Here is a 16,657-nt window from a genome sequence, read left to right on the forward strand (position 1 = left end):
CCCAAACTATCAAAACTAGTGACCTCTTGTGTCTGCGTGTGAATAAGTGTGACAGGCTTAAACCTGTCTCATTAATTGTTTTATTTCCACCTTCCTCAGTAATACAGCTGAGTTTTCAGATGAAGGCTGAGGGTTGAAGTGGGTGACAGTTTTGAGAATGCAGAGGAAAGGAGGATTCTTAAGAAGTGTGGCATATGGAAATGAATTAATGATAATAAAAACGTTGAAGACAGTATTGTTAAAGACTGAGGAAGGCGAAATTGAAATTAGCTATTCATGTTCAGATTATTGCTCCTTTCATTTCTATACTGCTTCATATTTTTATGAAAAAAATCTAATTAGTAATTAGAGAGAAATCTCATTGCAATTTGTGTCCATAGGATGTTGAGAACATTAACTCTGTAGATCCAGTTCTCTCCTCCTGATAGATTTGATTGTTCTTTCTGATAGAGCAGGAGGAACGAAACATTTATCTTAAAGCTGCATTGATTCTGGAGGCCACATTCAAGTGAACTTTGTGGCCAATGTATGCACATGCATGTACACACTGAAAAGAGATGCAGACCATAAAGTCACATGCACACATGCCATAGATGCTGCCCACACTCACCAGACATGCCATCTAGCATACATGCAAGTCTTGCAAACACAATCAGCATGTTTAGACCTTCCAACCCCAGTTCTAGGGTGGGGAAAAATAAGAGCACAAGAAGACCCTTCTGAATTAGCAATGAGATCTGTGGAAAAAAGACCCTTCAGATTGTTCTTTAGAAATCCTCTTTAAAGAGCAGCCAGAGGGATCATTTATTTCCAGAGCAGGGCTTTTACCGCATTTCAGCACTGTGCTTGTTTGTGGTGAAATTGGAGTTGAAAAGATCTCTCTAAGGGCCCCTTAGGCATCTTTCTCTCCAGGACAGACAGAGATCTTCATCCTATGATCAGATCAGGAGATGGAAACGGCAGGGACTAGCAGGACACACCCTGAGGCTTGGGAAGCCATATGCAGCCAATGGACTGCAAGTTAGAATGTCTTCAGTCAAGAGAGTTTGTGACCATCAAATATAAAATATTTTGGAGTGAGTTCTTTGATTTTGTTGGTCAATATTCTTTTGTCAGTTTGTTTCTTGGGCTGTGCAGATCCCATACATTTAAAGCACGTGCCTTCCCCCAGAGAACCACGGGACCTGTAGTTTATTGCTACAGTTCTCAACACCCCTAACAAACTGCAGCTGGCAGGATTTCTTGGGTGAAGTCATGTACTTTCAATGTTAGGTGGGTCTGTCGCAGCCTTAATCATATACAAAGATCTGTTGCTGCCTTTCCAACATGCTAGAAGTTGCAGCCAGGATCAGCATTCCCTGTCCACTTAACAGGCTCAGTCCTCTCACTGGGTTGTTTTTGGATTTCCCTCCCTCTGCCTTGGTTCCCCCACCCCCAAATATTATTTGTACTTCCATAAACCTTGATGTTTCCCCCAGTCTTTGGATAACTTCCCCTTCTCCCTGGGAGGAGCCGTTTGGGTGACATAATGATTGTCATTCACAGCCTGAACATTAGAAATAGAAAGAGTAATAATATATTTCAAAAACTGGCAAATGGTTAAAAATTGTGCTTTTGTTTTTATTCTTGAGTTTTATTTTACTTTGTGTTTATTTCTTTTCCAGGAGGGTGATGTAAAAATTGAAGAGCAGGGACCCAGGGAGAGGGAGAGACTGGAGTGCAAAGGAAAGAAACCTCCTGCCGGCCAAGTTGGGACCATCAGGGATCTTCTGCCTCGGGCAGATTTATGTCAGATTAAGCAGGAGCCAGAGGAGGGGCAGCCGCAGCAGCACTGGGAGGCCCAGAAGCAGGATTTCCTGAAGACGATGCAGCCCCCTCGTTCAGGGTGGGAAACCCCACAGGCTCCCTGTCCTCCCCACTCCGGGGATGGTGTCCTCTCCTTCAGGGGAGCTGTGGATGCCAGTGGGAAAGCAGGGGGAGCAGACCAGACCCTGCTCCCAGACACTGAGGGGCTTCTGGGAAAGGTAAGTGCCCTCCTCTCACCTGGGTTTCCAGCACCTGGAGGTCACAGGTCCACTGCCTCTCGACAGCTATGGTGGTGGTTATTCCTCCTCCCTGCACTTTCTCTCTAATCCACTTTAAAAAGACTTGCTAGACCAAACTTTCTTACACATGGGAGGTTTGCGATCTTATCTCCTGATGTTCTTACTTTACTTAAACAGCTGCAGGGGACTCTGAATTTTATCAGAGCAGAAGCTACGTCAGAAGAGGTGATCTGCCACCAATCCTCATTTTCCTCCTCTAAATTGCCTTCATTTCCAAAATGCTCTTTTCTCCCCACTGAGGTAAATCTCTTGGCACGTCTTGCAGCCTCAGCGATCCCATGTGTACTTGCATTAAATAACACTGGCCTATTTTGCAAGGTTGTTGCAAGATTTATTAGGATAATGGTCAGGTTCAGGTGACTGAATCACAGCCTGAAAATCTGGGTTAAAAATAGGAACAGTTATTAATGCATTGCTGCAGCAAAGATACGATACAACCTAAATTGACTCAAGATTAAAACCAAAAACTCTAGCCACCACCGCAGTCTCCTGGCCCCCACAACCAGAATGCATCACTCCATGAAGGACCCCCACCCAACCTTTAGTGAGAGAGGGCAAAAGAAAAAGACTCTAAATGGGTAGTTGCACAAATTTACCAGGTGTGGTCCTGCACTGACAGCAAGGCTTACAAACAGGGGAGCTGGGAATGTGCTGGTCCCATCTCTCCCTGCATCTGCCTCCTGACCTAATTGTCCCAGCTTATCTCATGATTGGGCCGGCCCTGATTTGGAACTGTGATGAAACCAGGCAATATCTTATGAGCCATAGGTAACAAACCTTCCATTTTGCCCAAACCAGGAAACTGCAGCTGGCAGCTTTGGAATAAGCTGGGATATTAAGCTAACTTCAAACTCTGCTTGGTCAAAACAGGAAACTCTGGTTGATCAGTGGCTTCGTGGTTTGACTGTTCCCACTGATAGCAGTAAAAATAGGAAGCCCTGTTGCATTCAAAGGGGTTGTTTGGACAGAGTCTGTGATCAGCATGCCAATCAGGACAGGCTTAAAAAGGTAAAGGACCCCTGACCATTAGGTCCAGTCGTGGCCGACTCTGGGGTTGTGGAGCTCATCTCGCTTTACTGGCCAAGGGAGCCGGCGTACACTTTTCGGGTCATGTGGCCAGCATGACTAAGCCGCTTCTTGCGAACCAGAGCAGTGCACGGGAACGCTGCTTACCTTTCTGTCAAAGCGGTACCTATTTATCTTCTTGCACTTTGATGTGCTTTCGAACTGCTAGGTTGACAGGAGCAGGGACCGAGAAACGGGAGCTCACCCCGTCACAGGGATGCAAACCGCCGACCTTCTGATCGGCAAGTCCTAGGCTCTGTGGTTTAACCCACAGTGCCACCCACGTCCCAGGACAGGCTTAGGAAGCAATTATTATTATTATTATTATTATTATTATTATTATTATTATTACTTTCTTCCTGCCTATCTGACTGGGTTACCTCTGCCCATCTGGGTAGCTTCCAACAATATAAAAACAAGCAAAAATTTCCCTGTAAAAGGCTGCCTTCGGAAGTCTTCCATTTCGTAGAAATGGCCTTCAGTTTTAAAGAATCGCCCTCTTTAAGGAATCACGTGGTGTAAACATGTATGTTGTCCTCTAGGTCCAAACACACACAGACACACACATAGTAGGAACAAGCAGTGCTCCAAAGTGCTTATCTTGCAAACTTGCCGTCTAAGTTGTTTACTCCTGACCAAAGTTCCTGTTTCCCAAAAGGACAGGAGGGGGAGCAGAGGAGGAAATGGATGGGTTCGAAGGCTCTTTCCACCAGCCGCCTCTCTCCCCTGAGGAACAAGAGCAAAGGGTGTTTGCAGGGCAGAAGAACAGAGGAGTCAGGGAGGACAGAGGGAGCAGTGGGCGGATCCCCCGCCTCTCCCAAGGGGTCCAGATGCAAGCAAGGGGCTTCCTTCTTCTCTCTGCAAGGGCTACCCATGTATTCAGAGCAGTCCTTTGCAGATTAACTTTTAAGTTCCCAGGAATCTACTCTCAGGCCACTAATGTGCATACCATGCCAGCCTTAGGAAGGGAGGTGGGACAGGCAGGTGAAAAGAATTGCCAAAGGTGTTTGAAAATGCACCTTGGGAAGGGGGTGCCCTTGGGAAGGGGGTGCCCAATTGGGGCTTCTCCAGGGGCAGTAGAATGTCTTGGGCAGGAGAATCCCTGCAGGGGCTCTCAGACTCCCTTGGCTTCTTCTTCCCTCCCTCCCAGGAAGCTGCAACTTGCTCTGGCTTCTGCGCTCCTCAGGAAGCTGAACCTGCAAACCTAGCTGAGACTGAACCTGCAACCCTGGCCAGGATGGAAGGAGGAAGATGGACGGTTGACCTGGTCAGGCTGTCTCCCGCATCCCTCCCCACAAACTCTGAGCATTCCCTCCCAGGACCCTTGGAGAAATCTGGTGAGTTCCAGAGGAGAGGAGATGGGGACAGGGATAGATGGAAGGTGGAGGGAGAAAGAGGAAAAGAATGGAGAGGAGACAAATGGAAGGAAGTTCCTGACAGGAAGAAGGAAGGGGTGAGGCCTTCTCCGAAGCAGCTCTTTGTTTCTTGAATCCTTTTCCTAAAGTAGTGGGGGCAGATTTTCTTCCTCCAGGCTTTGAAATCTTAGGTGTTATTTCCACGGTGGGAATAATTGATGATAATGATGTTGCACACCAATCCTAAAAAATGGGTGAAGGGGAACAGAAATGCTTCACATAATTATTTATAATTAATGTATTTAAATTGTTTCTATTACTCTTATTTTTTAGAGACAGGGTCAGAATGATAAATTCTACCAGCATCAAAACACAATAAATGCATGCACCTCCCCAGTTTGGTGGGGTTAAGGGACAAAGGACCAGTTATCATAATACAGGATTCCTGTAACTGGAGGCTCTACACTTAGGATTGGGCATATAAAGTACAAGAGCGGATGGTATTATAAGGAAATTGTGTAAATCTTACAGACTGGGGTTGTTTGTGAGAGTGAGTGAGTGGGATAATAATTTTGGCGCCCCTGTGTAATGGCTTGGTTCTCCCGCACAGACGCGAAACAACTCCAGTAGTAATTATCTCAGGCTGAATGCTCAAACTCACAAATCACTGTGGAGCTCAGTCTTCGGCCTGTTCCTCCCATCTTGCAGTTGCCGAGTCCTCCAGCAAAGAAGCCCCACTTTCTCTTTCTTTTCCCCTCTTCTCGCAGATTCTCTCGAGCCTCCGATTGTTTGGACAGGCTATTTCCGGGGTCTCTGTGTCAGACCTCAAACTGGAGCTGACGGTCTGTGTCCCCCCCCCCCACGGCACCCCCTCTTCCTGCTCTTTGTTCTTTGCTCCTGCTGCAGCTTGGCTGCTCCTCCCCTGCTTCACATTCCATAAGTACAAAAAGCCAACAAAGGGACTCAGAGGTTTATAGCGGCACCAGCTTTCCTGGTCAAGAGTCCACTTTGTCAGACTGCAGCCCACAAAAGCTTAGGTCATAATACATTTATCAGCTTTTAACGGCTGCAAAGATGAAAAAACAGAAGCATAGTTCATTTATGGAATCTATCCTACAGGAGACGGTTATGGCCAGAAACATGGATAGCTTGAAGAAAAGGATAAGACTGACGTCTCTGCTCTGCCCTCGTGGTCCTAGGCAATAACGCTTCTTAATACTAGTTTCTGGAAAGCACAGGAAGGCAGAGAAGACTCTTGTGCTCCAGTCCTGCTTGCCGGTTTCCCACAGGCATCTGGTTGGCCTCTGTGAGAAGAGGATGCTGGACTAGGTGGGCCTTTGCCTGATCCAGCAGGCTCTTCTTAGGTTCCAATATATTGCAATATTTCTACAGTTACATGTAGCACTTAAGTTTTATTTATTTCACAAGGGAGATACCGTTACTTTACCCTGATATCATTTCTTCACTTCAGAAAGTAAAAATAGATGTGTCTAAAAAGCCAATTCCACCATAGATCTGTATTATAAAATGATGGTGCTTTGCCAAGTGTGAATGGAGTGATCATGTGTTGCTCTTGCCATTATCTCATATTAATTCCTAAAAATTTGAAACCTAGAGAGGACAGTGGAGAATGGAGACAGTGTTAAAATGAGAGAAGGTGCAGACTGGGATTGACATGTGTGCAGTTCCCTTTTTGTCTTTCTTGAAAGTCTAACAGGATTCTCTTTCCTCCCAGACTCCCAAACAGGTGAGGAAGATGAAAGTCAGAATTCTATGGAGCCACATGTGAATTTATTGGGAAGAAGAAAGAAACTGAGGATACAACAACAAACTCACAAAGGAGAGAAACTATTTGAATGTATGGAATGTGGAAGGGGCTTCAGTGAAAGTGGAAAACTTAGAATATATCAACGAACTAATACGGGGGAGAAAGGATTTGAATGTTTTGAATGTGGAAAGAGCTTCAATGACCGTCGAACACTTAGAATACATCAACGAACTCACACAGGGGAGAAACCATTTAAACGTATTGAATGTGGAAAGAGTTTCAGTCAATATGGAGTCCTTAGAAGACATCAACGAACTCACACTGGGGAGAAACCATTTAAATGTATTGAATGTGGAAAGAGCTTCAGGCAATATGGAGTCCTTAGAAGACATCAACGAACTAACACTGGGGAGAAACCATTTAAATGTATTGAATGTGGAAAAAGCTTCGGTAAGAATGGAGCACTTAGAGTACACCAACGAACTCACACAGGGGAGAAACCATTTAAATGTATTGAATGTGGAAAGAGTTTCAGCGAAAGTGGAGCACTTAGAATACATCAACGAACTCACACAGGTGAGAAACCATTTAAATGTACTGAATGTGGAAAGAGCTTCAGTCAAAGTGGGGCACTTAGAATACATCAACGAACTCACACAGGGGAGAAACCATTTAAATGTATCGAATGTGGAAAGAGCTTCAGTCATAGTGGGGCACTTAGAATACATCAACGAACTCACACAGGGGAGAAACCATTTAAATGTATCGAATGTGGAAAAAGCTTCAGTGAAAGTGAGAAACTTAGAATACATCAACGAACTCACACAGGTGAGAAACCATTTAAATGTATTGAATGTGGAAAAAGCTTCAGTCAAAGTGGGACACTTAGAATGCATCAACGAACTCACACTGGGGAGAAACCATTTAAATGTATTGAATGTGGAAAAAGCTTCAGTCAAAGTGGGACACTTAGAATGCATCAACGAACTCACACTGGGGAGAAACCATTTAAATGTATTGAATGTGGAAAAAGCTTCAGTGAAAGTGGGAAACTTAGAATACATCAACGAACTCACACTGGGGAGAAACCATTTAAATGTATTGAATGTGGAAAAAGCTTCAGTAAGAATGGAGCACTTAGAATACATCAACGAACTCACACAGGGGAGAAACCATTTAAATGTATTGAATGTGGAAAGAGCTTCAGGCAATATGGAGTCCTTAGAATACATCAACGAACTCACACAGGGGAGAAACCATTTAAATGTATCGAATGTGGAAAGAGCTTCAGTCATAGTGGGGCACTTAGAATACATCAACGAACTCACACAGGGGAGAAACCATTTAAATGTATCGAATGTGGAAAAAGCTTCAGTGAAAGTGAGAAACTTAGAATACATCAACGAACTCACACAGGTGAGAAACCATTTAAATGTATTGAATGTGGAAAGTGCTTCAGTGAAAGTGGAGCACTTAGAAGACATCAACGAACACACACAGGGGAGAAACCATTTAAATGTATTGAATGTGGAAAAAGCTTCAGTCAAAGTGGGACACTTAGAATGCATCAACGAACTCACACTGGGGAGAAACCATTTAAATGTATTGAATGTGGAAAGAGCTTCAGTGAAAGTGGGAAACTTAGAATACCTCAACGAACTCACACTGGGGAGAAACCATTTAAATGTATTGAATGTGGAAAAAGCTTCAATAAGAATGGAGCACTTAGAAGACATCAACGAACTCACACTGGGGAGAAACCATTTAAATGTATTGAATGTGGAAAAAGCTTCAATAAGAATGGAGCACTTAGAAGACATCAACGAACTCACACTGGGGAGAAACCATTTAAATGTATTGAATGTGGAAAGAGTTTCAGCGAAAGTGGAGCACTTAGAATACATCAACGAACTCACACTGGGGAGAAACCATTTAAATGTATTGAATGTGGAAAGAGCTTCAGTAAGAATGGAGCACTGAGAATACATCAACGAACTCACACAGGGGAGAAACCATTTAAATGTATCGAATGTGGAAAAAGCTTCAGTGAAAGTGAGAAACTTAGAATACATCAACGAACTCACACTGGGGAGAAACCATTTAAATGTATTGAATGTGGAAAAAGCTTCAGTAAGAATGGAGCACTGAGAATACATCAACGAACTCACACTGGGGAGAAACCATTTAAATGTATCGAATGTGGAAAAAGCTTCAGTGAAAGTGAGAAACTTAGAATACATCAACGAACTCACACAGGTGAGAAACCATTTAAATGTATTGAATGTGGAAAGTGCTTCAGTGTAAGTGGATCACTTAGAAGACATCAACAAACTCACACAGGGGAGAAACGATTTAAATGTATTGAATGTGGAAAAAGCTTCAGTCAAAGTGGGACACTTAGAATACATCAACGAACTCACACTGGGGAGAAACCATTTAAATGTATTGAATGTGGAAAGAGCTTCAGTGAAAGTGGAAAACTTAGAATGCATCAACGAACTCACACTGGGGAGAAACCATTTAAATGTATTGAATGTGGAAAAAGCTTCAGTAAGAATGGAGCACTTAGAAGACATCAACGAACTCACACGGGGGAGAAACCATTTAAATGTATTGAATGTGGAAAGAGCTTCAGGCAATATGGAGTCCTTAGAATACACCAACGAACTCACACAGGGGAGAAACCATTTAAATGTATTGAATGTGGAAAAAGCTTCAATAAGAATGGAGCACTTAGAAGACATCAACGAACTCACACAGGGGAGAAACCATTTAAATGTATTGAATGTGGAAAGAGCTTCAGTGAAAGTGGGAAACTTAGAATACATCAACGAACTCACACTGGGGAGAAACCATTTAAATGTATTGAATGTGGAAAAAGCTTCAGTAATAATGGAGCACTTAGAAGACATCAACGAACTCACACTGGGGAGAAACCATTTAAATGTATTGAATGTGGAAAGAGCTTCAGTGAAAGTGGGAAACTTAGAATACATCAACAAACTCACACTGGGGAGAAACCATTTAAATGTATTGAATGTGGAACGTGCTTCAGTGAAAGTGGAACTCTTAGAATACACCAAAGAACTCACACAGGGGAGAAACCATTTAAATGTATTGAATGTGGAACGTGCTTCAGTGAAAGTGGGAAACTTAGAATACATCAACAAACTCACACAGGTGAGAAACCATTTAAATGTGTGGATTGTGCAAATAGCTTCAGTAAAAATGAACACCTTAGAAGACATCAGCTAACACACACACAATGAAAACTACGGGTTTATTGAATGGGGAAAGGGCTTCAGAGGGAGTGGAGACCTTAATATTCATTAGTAAATTCACATGGGGAAAACAATATAAATGTATGGAGTTTTTCACTCAGGGTTCACTACTTACATCAAGAAACTCATAAAGGGGGAAATCAGTTGTAAATGCATGGAATGATGTTTTAGTGTTTCTACTTAAATTTGTATACACATATATACGTATTAAAGTAATGAAGGTCACATATACTAAACGTACAAAGTAAGTGGCAACTTTTTGCTAGATAAACAGGGAGAGAATGTGAATCTGCAATGCTCAAGGTGTGTGTTGAATCTGTTGAGTTTTCAGGTCCGCCTTTCACTGCCAAAATGATGGGCTGCCCTTGCCTTGTAGATCAGCATTCCAGGCGCTCTTTACTTGAACTTTGCATAATCTATTGAAGAGCTTTTTACTGATAGATAGCATTTTCCAGCTGAATGAAAGGTCCCTGTGTTAAATGTTCATTTGGGATTGCTTTTAAAACTCATCTCCTATTTTCTGTGCTCTTGTGTACCTGTTTTGTGCTGTTTTTATTAAATATTTTCTGCATTGGCTTTTGACCCGTGGAAGGTGACCAGTGAGGGTGTTTTTTTGTGTTCCTTAGTTCACAGAAATGTTTTAAAGGAATGTGAAAGAATTAGGGCTAGGGGAGATGAGTGAAAGGGACTGAGGAGTGGGAGACTGATTTGTTGTGAATGTGGGAGGTGGAGTGGGAGAGAAGAGAGAGGTCCGTTATTTGGTCAGGGCTGTGGCTAAAGGCCTTGGTCCAGCTTTTCTGGGAATTGTAGTCTCAGGATGTCTAATTGTAGTTGGCTGAGGAGGCTCAGAAACCTCTGAGAGGTTCCTCCCAGAACTACAGTTCCCAGAGTTTCTAGGAAGTGAAGATGGCTGTGAAGTCTCTGGACAGAGGTCAGCAATCTAAGGGCCACGGGCTGGTTCTGACCCGAATGGGTTCTGGATCCGTCCCACAGAAGGTCCAGAAATTGCCTCATGGTTCTGATTCATATAGTTTGGGCTGCACCATTTCTCTCTCTCTTTTTCTCTTCCTGACGGCGGCACTTCCTCCCTCCCTTCTGGCTTCTCCCCCGCCCTGCAGAGGAAGGGGGCTAGCCTTTGATTGGTGCCAGCAGCATTGTTTCCCTCTGATTGGTTGCAGAGTTATTTTGTTGTTGGTTATACTTGCGTCTATACAAAGTGCATAGCTTTTGCCCCTCCATAAAGAAATGGCGAGGAGACAAGAGCTGGAATAGCTGACCAGAAGGAAATGTAACCTGGGAACTTCATGTTGCTCCCCCAGCTCCCTGAACCCAAGAAAAGACTCATCCAGGGAGGCAGGTGAGCATCACAACTAAACCCCACATTATGCTCTCCAGTAGCTAATCGCTCAGACAGGGCTATTTTCATTCAGTTCTTTGTGTTGGGGGGGGGGTTACCTTCCCTTCTTCCCTTGCAATCATGACAAAAATGAAACCTCCACAGCAATGCTTTTAGCCCCAGAAGAGGAGCTCCCCTTGGTGTCAAGGAAGGGGTCCAAGGGAGTGAGGAGATTTCACCCTTCCCATATCAAAGAATCGCCTGATGAGTCTGGTGATTTTCCAGAGAGGAGGGGCAATGTTCTGCTCTCTACTTATTCTGCTCCAGCACCACATCAAAGAGTCAGTCAGTCAGTCAGTGTGTTGGAGAGAGAGAGAGACTGAGTGTTAGAGATCGTGTGTATAGATAGGGTTGCTGCTAAGAGCAGCTGCAGGCACTCAGTGCGGTTCAGCATTCATTTATGCTTAGACCTCATTAAGCTCTGTACATAGTTGTGTATTATAGCTGTAGATAGAATAAAGAAGATATTCTACAGAGCTGCTCTCCGAGTCGTTTATACTCTGCTATACTCTGCTATACTCTGCTGTGCGACGACTGTCTTCTTGTGGAAGTGAATCCGGTGCTCACAACTCTAAGCTGTGAGTCCACAGCACTTTGACCTGTTCCTGTGCAGAAGGTGGTCTCTGGAAGTGCTACCCAGCTCGCCTAGCCCAGTCGGGGCTGAAGTGGATGAGTCCAGTTGGTGGCACTGGCTCAAGGGCGATGCTGACATCGGTTATGGGCCCAGTCGTTGTTCCAGTCGTCTGACCAGACATTGTCCCAGTCGTCCCAGTCGCCAGACGTTTCTGTTGCTGATTGCTGGACGGCGGAACGGAGGCTGCATGCTGGACTGATTTGTGGTGCCCAGAAGCAGAGCTGTTTTGGAGCAGAGTGTTCAAGCTGCCGCTGTTGCTGCTGCTTGATTTATGGAGGTGTGTTGCTGACTGCCAAAAGGAAAGAAGATAGCATCCCTGTTTGCCTGTTAATTGCGCTCTGAGTGGGAGAGAGAGTGGCTGAAGGAGTCAAGGCTTTATCTGTGTTGTACGAAGGAAGTGTCTTGCTTTAAGTGATAGCAGACATGGCCTGTGCACATTCTGGCCAGATGACTCTGCCCTTTCCTCTCCTCACGCCCGAGACCTATGCTGTATGGCAGGTCAAGATGAAAGCGCTTTTACAGAGGCAAACAGGGATGCTATCTTCTTCTCTTTGCAGTGTTTAGAACAGATAATTACCCCCCCCCCCAAGAGGCAGTCTGGTGCCACATTGTGTAGGGGTCACTGTAACACACTCTACATGGGGCTGCCATGCACTTTCTGCCTGGAACTTTCTGTGCTCAGAAATTTCAACTGGCTCAAAGAGCTTCAGACACATTGCTGACCAGGGCTGGCTATAGGCAGCATAAAGGTAAAGGTAAAGGTAAAGGTACCCCTGCCCGTACGGGCCAGTCTTGACAGACTCTAGGGTTGTGCGCTCATCTAACTCTAGAGGCCGGGAGCCGGCGCCGTCCGCAGACACTTCCGGGTCACGTGGCCAGTGTGACATAGCTGCTCTGGCGAGCCTGCACCAGAGCAGCACACGGAACTCCGTTTACCTTCCCGCTATAAAGCGGTACCTATTTATTTACTTGCACTTTATGGGTGCTTTTGAACTGCTAGGTGGGCAGGAGCTGGGACCGAAAGACGGGAGATTCGAACCGCCGACCATACGATCGGCAAGTCCTAGGCACTGTGGTTTTACCCACAGCGCCACCCGCGTCCACAGTGAGAACTGTGGTTCTCAAGGAAGAGTCAGCCCAGGAATACAAGGTAGGAATTCACCTTGACATTTGCTAACAAAATCCTTTCATAGCTTTTTGTGAGGGTGTGGCTGCTAATCTTTAACCTGGGATGAGCACTAAGAATTGGGCCTCATCCCTCTGTTATTTAAAATAAAATAAAATGCTTGTTCTGCTTCTAAATAAACCCTTTATCATGCATTTTTATTCTTTTTGCATATTAAAAAAATCACTATTTTAAAAAGCTGTGCAAACAATGCAGTGTCAGAATAACAAAAGAATGAAACATCTCATGAGAGCCTTGTTTTTTAAATATACAGCTAAAAAACCTAAAGGCTCCTACAACACTTACGAGATACAAATCTAATAGCAGGGCCCCCAGGCACTACAAGGCAACCTGATATTCAAGACTTCCCCCCCCCCCCCGTCCCACCTCTGAGCTTTTGGTTTCCCTTTAGACACTCATTTGTGGTCGCCTGGAACATTTGAGAAAAAGAGAGAGAACATTGTGGCATGTGTAGCAAACATAGAAGAAGAAAGAGTGCAACCTTTTCGGCAAGAGGTTCCACTCAGAGGTTCCACTCTGACAAAAGCAGCAGAGGAGGCTGGTATCTTTCCTAATAACTCATCGCTGGAAACAGAAGTTGCAGAGCTCTAACAGAAGGAAGCTTAAACTTGCGAAGTCAGTGGGTGCTTGTTGGAGATGGCTAGGAGAAGCAGCAGCAGTTGCAAATAAGTTCTGCAATGATGAAGAAGCTTAGGATCTCCCTCTGGGACCAGAGAGAGGAAAGTTCACAGGATTACATAAAGGACTGAACATTGTTTGCAACGTGCTACTTTATCAAGTTCATCTTATTGTAAGACTGTTTAAGACTCTTGTGCAGTAAAGCTTCAAAAATTATTCTTGTGATGGAGAGAACTCATTTCCCACACAAGGTCCAGATCAGGAATTCCATGGAACAACTTGAACAACAAGTACCTGAAGAACCAAACCACGATATAGCCGTGCTCTTTCCATCCCTTTCCAAAATTGCAGCAAGCTGTTCCTCCAAATGGTTCTCCCTTCACTGAAGTCATCTGAAGGCACCAACTATGCCCTGTTGGCCCTGATCCTTCTCCGTATGAAGGCCCCCTCTGCTGAATGGAGGCAGGAGACCAGAGACAGCAAAGGAAAAATCAGGGAAAGACAGACCCTCCAAGTGTCACTGTCTTCCAGGGATGTCCCTGATTTACAGAAGCTGTTGTCAGTTTCTGATTTGATGCCAGAGGGTATGGGGTTATGTGACCCCCAAGTTGTCTGAAGGTAATCCTGTATAGGGATTTTTAAAAATGTTTTATTATGTTTTTATATATGTTGGTAGCTGCCTGGAGTGGCTTGGACAACCTAGTAAGATGTGTGGGGTATAAATAGTAAAATTATCATTATGGAACAGGACACCCCTATTTTCATCAGAGAGATGTTGGAGGGTATGGAAAAATAACAGAGCCCAGCCCTGGCACCTGTTCCTGGAGCTAAGTGATCACATGACCTAGGCCAGCAGAGCTGGAAACTGGACTGCCTCCTCCAGCTGCTAGGCATTCAGGCAGCTGGGTGGCATCGTCCCAGCTTCATGAAATGGTATTTCAGGAATATTTCCTGTAGAGGATTTGGAAACCAGGGACTGCATACTGATCGCAAGACTTATTTGTGCAACATACTGAAGAGCTTATAAAATGCCAGGTACATTCCAATGTTCTAATAAATTTTGAGAGACAGCTTTGTAAACAAAACCCACTTATTACAGAAGACAACGAAAGGGTATAGAAAGGGGAAGTTTTAGGGTTTCTCTAAAAACCATCGGACTATTGTGTACACAATTTCAAGGTAACATTACACTTTATTTCCACTTTTTCTCACATGGGACTCGAACTCACAACCTTGAGATAAAGCACCTCACGCTCTACCGACTGAGTTAAGACAGCTCAGTGATTTGTGTACACGGGGACACAGATGGCGGCGTGTGAACTTCCCTAGAGAAGGGTGCAAAAAGCTTGTTCCCTGCTGCTCCAGAGCTAGGAATGGACCAGATCTCATCGGGCTAATCCATTTGCCCCGACAGCTAAGAGCGGAACCTCCAGGATCAGAAGCAGCGGGCTGCAAATTGGAGGGCAGGGGAAGCAGCAGGGCGGTCTCGCAGCCCTCGCCTTGCAAGGGGGCGCATCCAGCCTCGCAGCCTCCCAGGGCCCAACCCACAGCCAGCGAGCTCCGATGCCCAGAGAGGCAGGAAACGGGGCCAGCCAGGGGGACTCGAGAGCGGCTGCACTTTCCTGTCCCCCGCCGAGGAGAGCGGAGGAGCAGCGGCCCGTGGCCTGGCGAGTTTCCCCGGAGAGGAGCCGGATTCCGCTGCAGGGACGGAGCGAGGAGTCCGAGGTGCAGGAGGCGGGGGGGGGGAGGAGGAGGAGAGCACGTGGGCCTGGCAGGATCAGGCCCCGAGTGGAGTCAGAGGCTGCAGGGCGCCCCCCCCCGGGCAGGAAGGGGAAGGGGCGCAGCTGAGGGGCAGGGCATCTGCAGGAGGGCGCAGGGGCAAACATCTCTGGCTCAGGCTGGCACGGACCCTGCCGGAGACCCTGGGGAGCTGCTCCCTTCAGTCCTGAGCTCAAGGGGCAGAATGAGGGGTCCAAGGCAGCTGCTGCTTCGCGGTGGACGATGCATATAGTCGTCCCATGATCAGCGGCGTACCTGGGGCTTTTGCCGCCCCTCTCCCTGTCCCTCAGCAGGGAGCCCCGTCCTCCCTCCGCCCCGACTGTCCTTCCCCCTCGCCTGCTTCTGCCTCCCTGCGGGGGCTGCAAGGGCGATGAGTGGGTTCCGGGGGCCGCAGCACAGGCACAAGCTCACGCTCTCCCACCGGCGGAGAGGGAAGGGGCGGCAGGTGGAATGGAAGAGCAGTGCAACAGGGAGGTGTCCCTCTCACCCTGCAGCCCCCTGACACCCTTTGCAGGCCACTACTCCTAACCCCCCCTTCCTCTGCCAGTGCCATTGATGAACCTATCGCCCTCCTTCGCAAATTGGTCTGATCGCCTTTGAAAGCTCTCTTTGCCACCACCATCACCGCATCTTGTGGCAATGATGTCCATCCAATTCATTTAGCAAGGAAATTGCTTCTTTTGCCTGCCCCAAATCAAGGTACACTCTGCCTACACATGGAGGTTCTGTTGTTCTGTCAAGACTAATAAAACATCTAATAGATCTATTTCCTGGAGAACACATCTGATCTTTTCCCAAGCTATCAAAGTTAGTGACCTCTTGTGTCTGCGTGTGAATAAGTGTGACAGGCTTAAACCTGTCTCATTAATTGTTTTATTTCCACCTTCCTCAGTAAGGCAGCAGAGTTTTGAGATGAAGGCTGAGGGTTGAAGTGGGTGACAGTTTTGAGAATGCAGAGGAAAGGAGGATTCTTAAGAAGTGTGGCATATGGAAATGAATTAATGATAATAAATATGTTGAAGACAGTATTGTAAAAGACTGAGGAAGGCAAATTTGAAATTAGCTATTCATGTTCAGATTATTACTCATTTCATTCATATACTGCTTCATATTCTTAAGGGAAAAATTCTCAAAGCAATTAAAGGGAAATCTCGTTGCAGTTTGTGTCTCCATAGGATGTTGAGAACATTAACTCTGTAGATCCAGGAGTTCTCTCCTCTTGATAGTCTCAGATTTGATTGTTCTTTCTGATAGAGCAGGAGGAACATTTTTGGGCTTAAAGCTGCATTGATTCTGGAGGCCACATTCCAGTGAGCTTTGTGGCCAATGTATGCACATGCATGCGCACACAGAAAAGAGATGCAGACCATAAAGTCACATGCACACACGCCAGAGGTGCTGCACACACTCACCATAGCATACATACAAGTCTTGCAAACACAATCAGCATGTTTAGACCTTCCAATCCCA

General features: G+C 45.5%; 4 protein-coding genes across 6 annotated transcripts in view; all 4 read left to right on the plus strand.

The window, feature by feature from the left end:
* The window catches only part of LOC310701060 (uncharacterized protein), a 31,500-nt gene extending 20,054 nt beyond the window's left edge, over positions 1-11,446 (plus strand). The window contains exons 2-4 of one of the 2 annotated variants that reach the window (XM_083491183.1): positions 1,665-2,024; positions 4,321-4,507; positions 6,261-11,446. In XM_083491183.1, the coding sequence (XP_083347309.1) occupies positions 1,665-2,024; positions 4,321-4,507; positions 6,261-9,562 (3,849 nt within the window). In that variant the 3' untranslated portion in view covers positions 9,563-11,446. The remainder of the gene's footprint in view (positions 1-1,664; positions 2,025-4,320; positions 4,508-6,260) is intronic. The other variant, XM_083491184.1, reaches the window with a different exon arrangement.
* LOC310701150 (uncharacterized protein) overlaps positions 1-16,657 on the plus strand; it is a 105,258-nt gene that overhangs the window by 44,737 nt on the left and 43,864 nt on the right. The gene's annotated exons all lie outside the window — the stretch shown is intronic.
* LOC310701038 (uncharacterized protein) overlaps positions 1-16,657 on the plus strand; it is a 165,037-nt gene that overhangs the window by 12,502 nt on the left and 135,878 nt on the right. The gene's annotated exons all lie outside the window — the stretch shown is intronic.
* The window catches only part of LOC310701362 (uncharacterized protein), a 66,557-nt gene continuing 64,312 nt past the window's right edge, over positions 14,413-16,657 (plus strand). For both annotated transcript variants that reach the window (XM_083492130.1, XM_083492131.1), the window contains exon 1: positions 14,413-15,133. In XM_083492130.1, coding sequence (XP_083348256.1) covers positions 14,972-15,133 — 162 coding nt within the window. In that variant the 5' untranslated portion in view covers positions 14,413-14,971. The remainder of the gene's footprint in view (positions 15,134-16,657) is intronic.

This window comes from Podarcis liolepis (assembly GCF_965112155.1).
Source record: "Podarcis liolepis genome assembly, chromosome: 2".
NCBI lineage: Eukaryota > Metazoa > Chordata > Lepidosauria > Squamata > Lacertidae > Podarcis > Podarcis liolepis.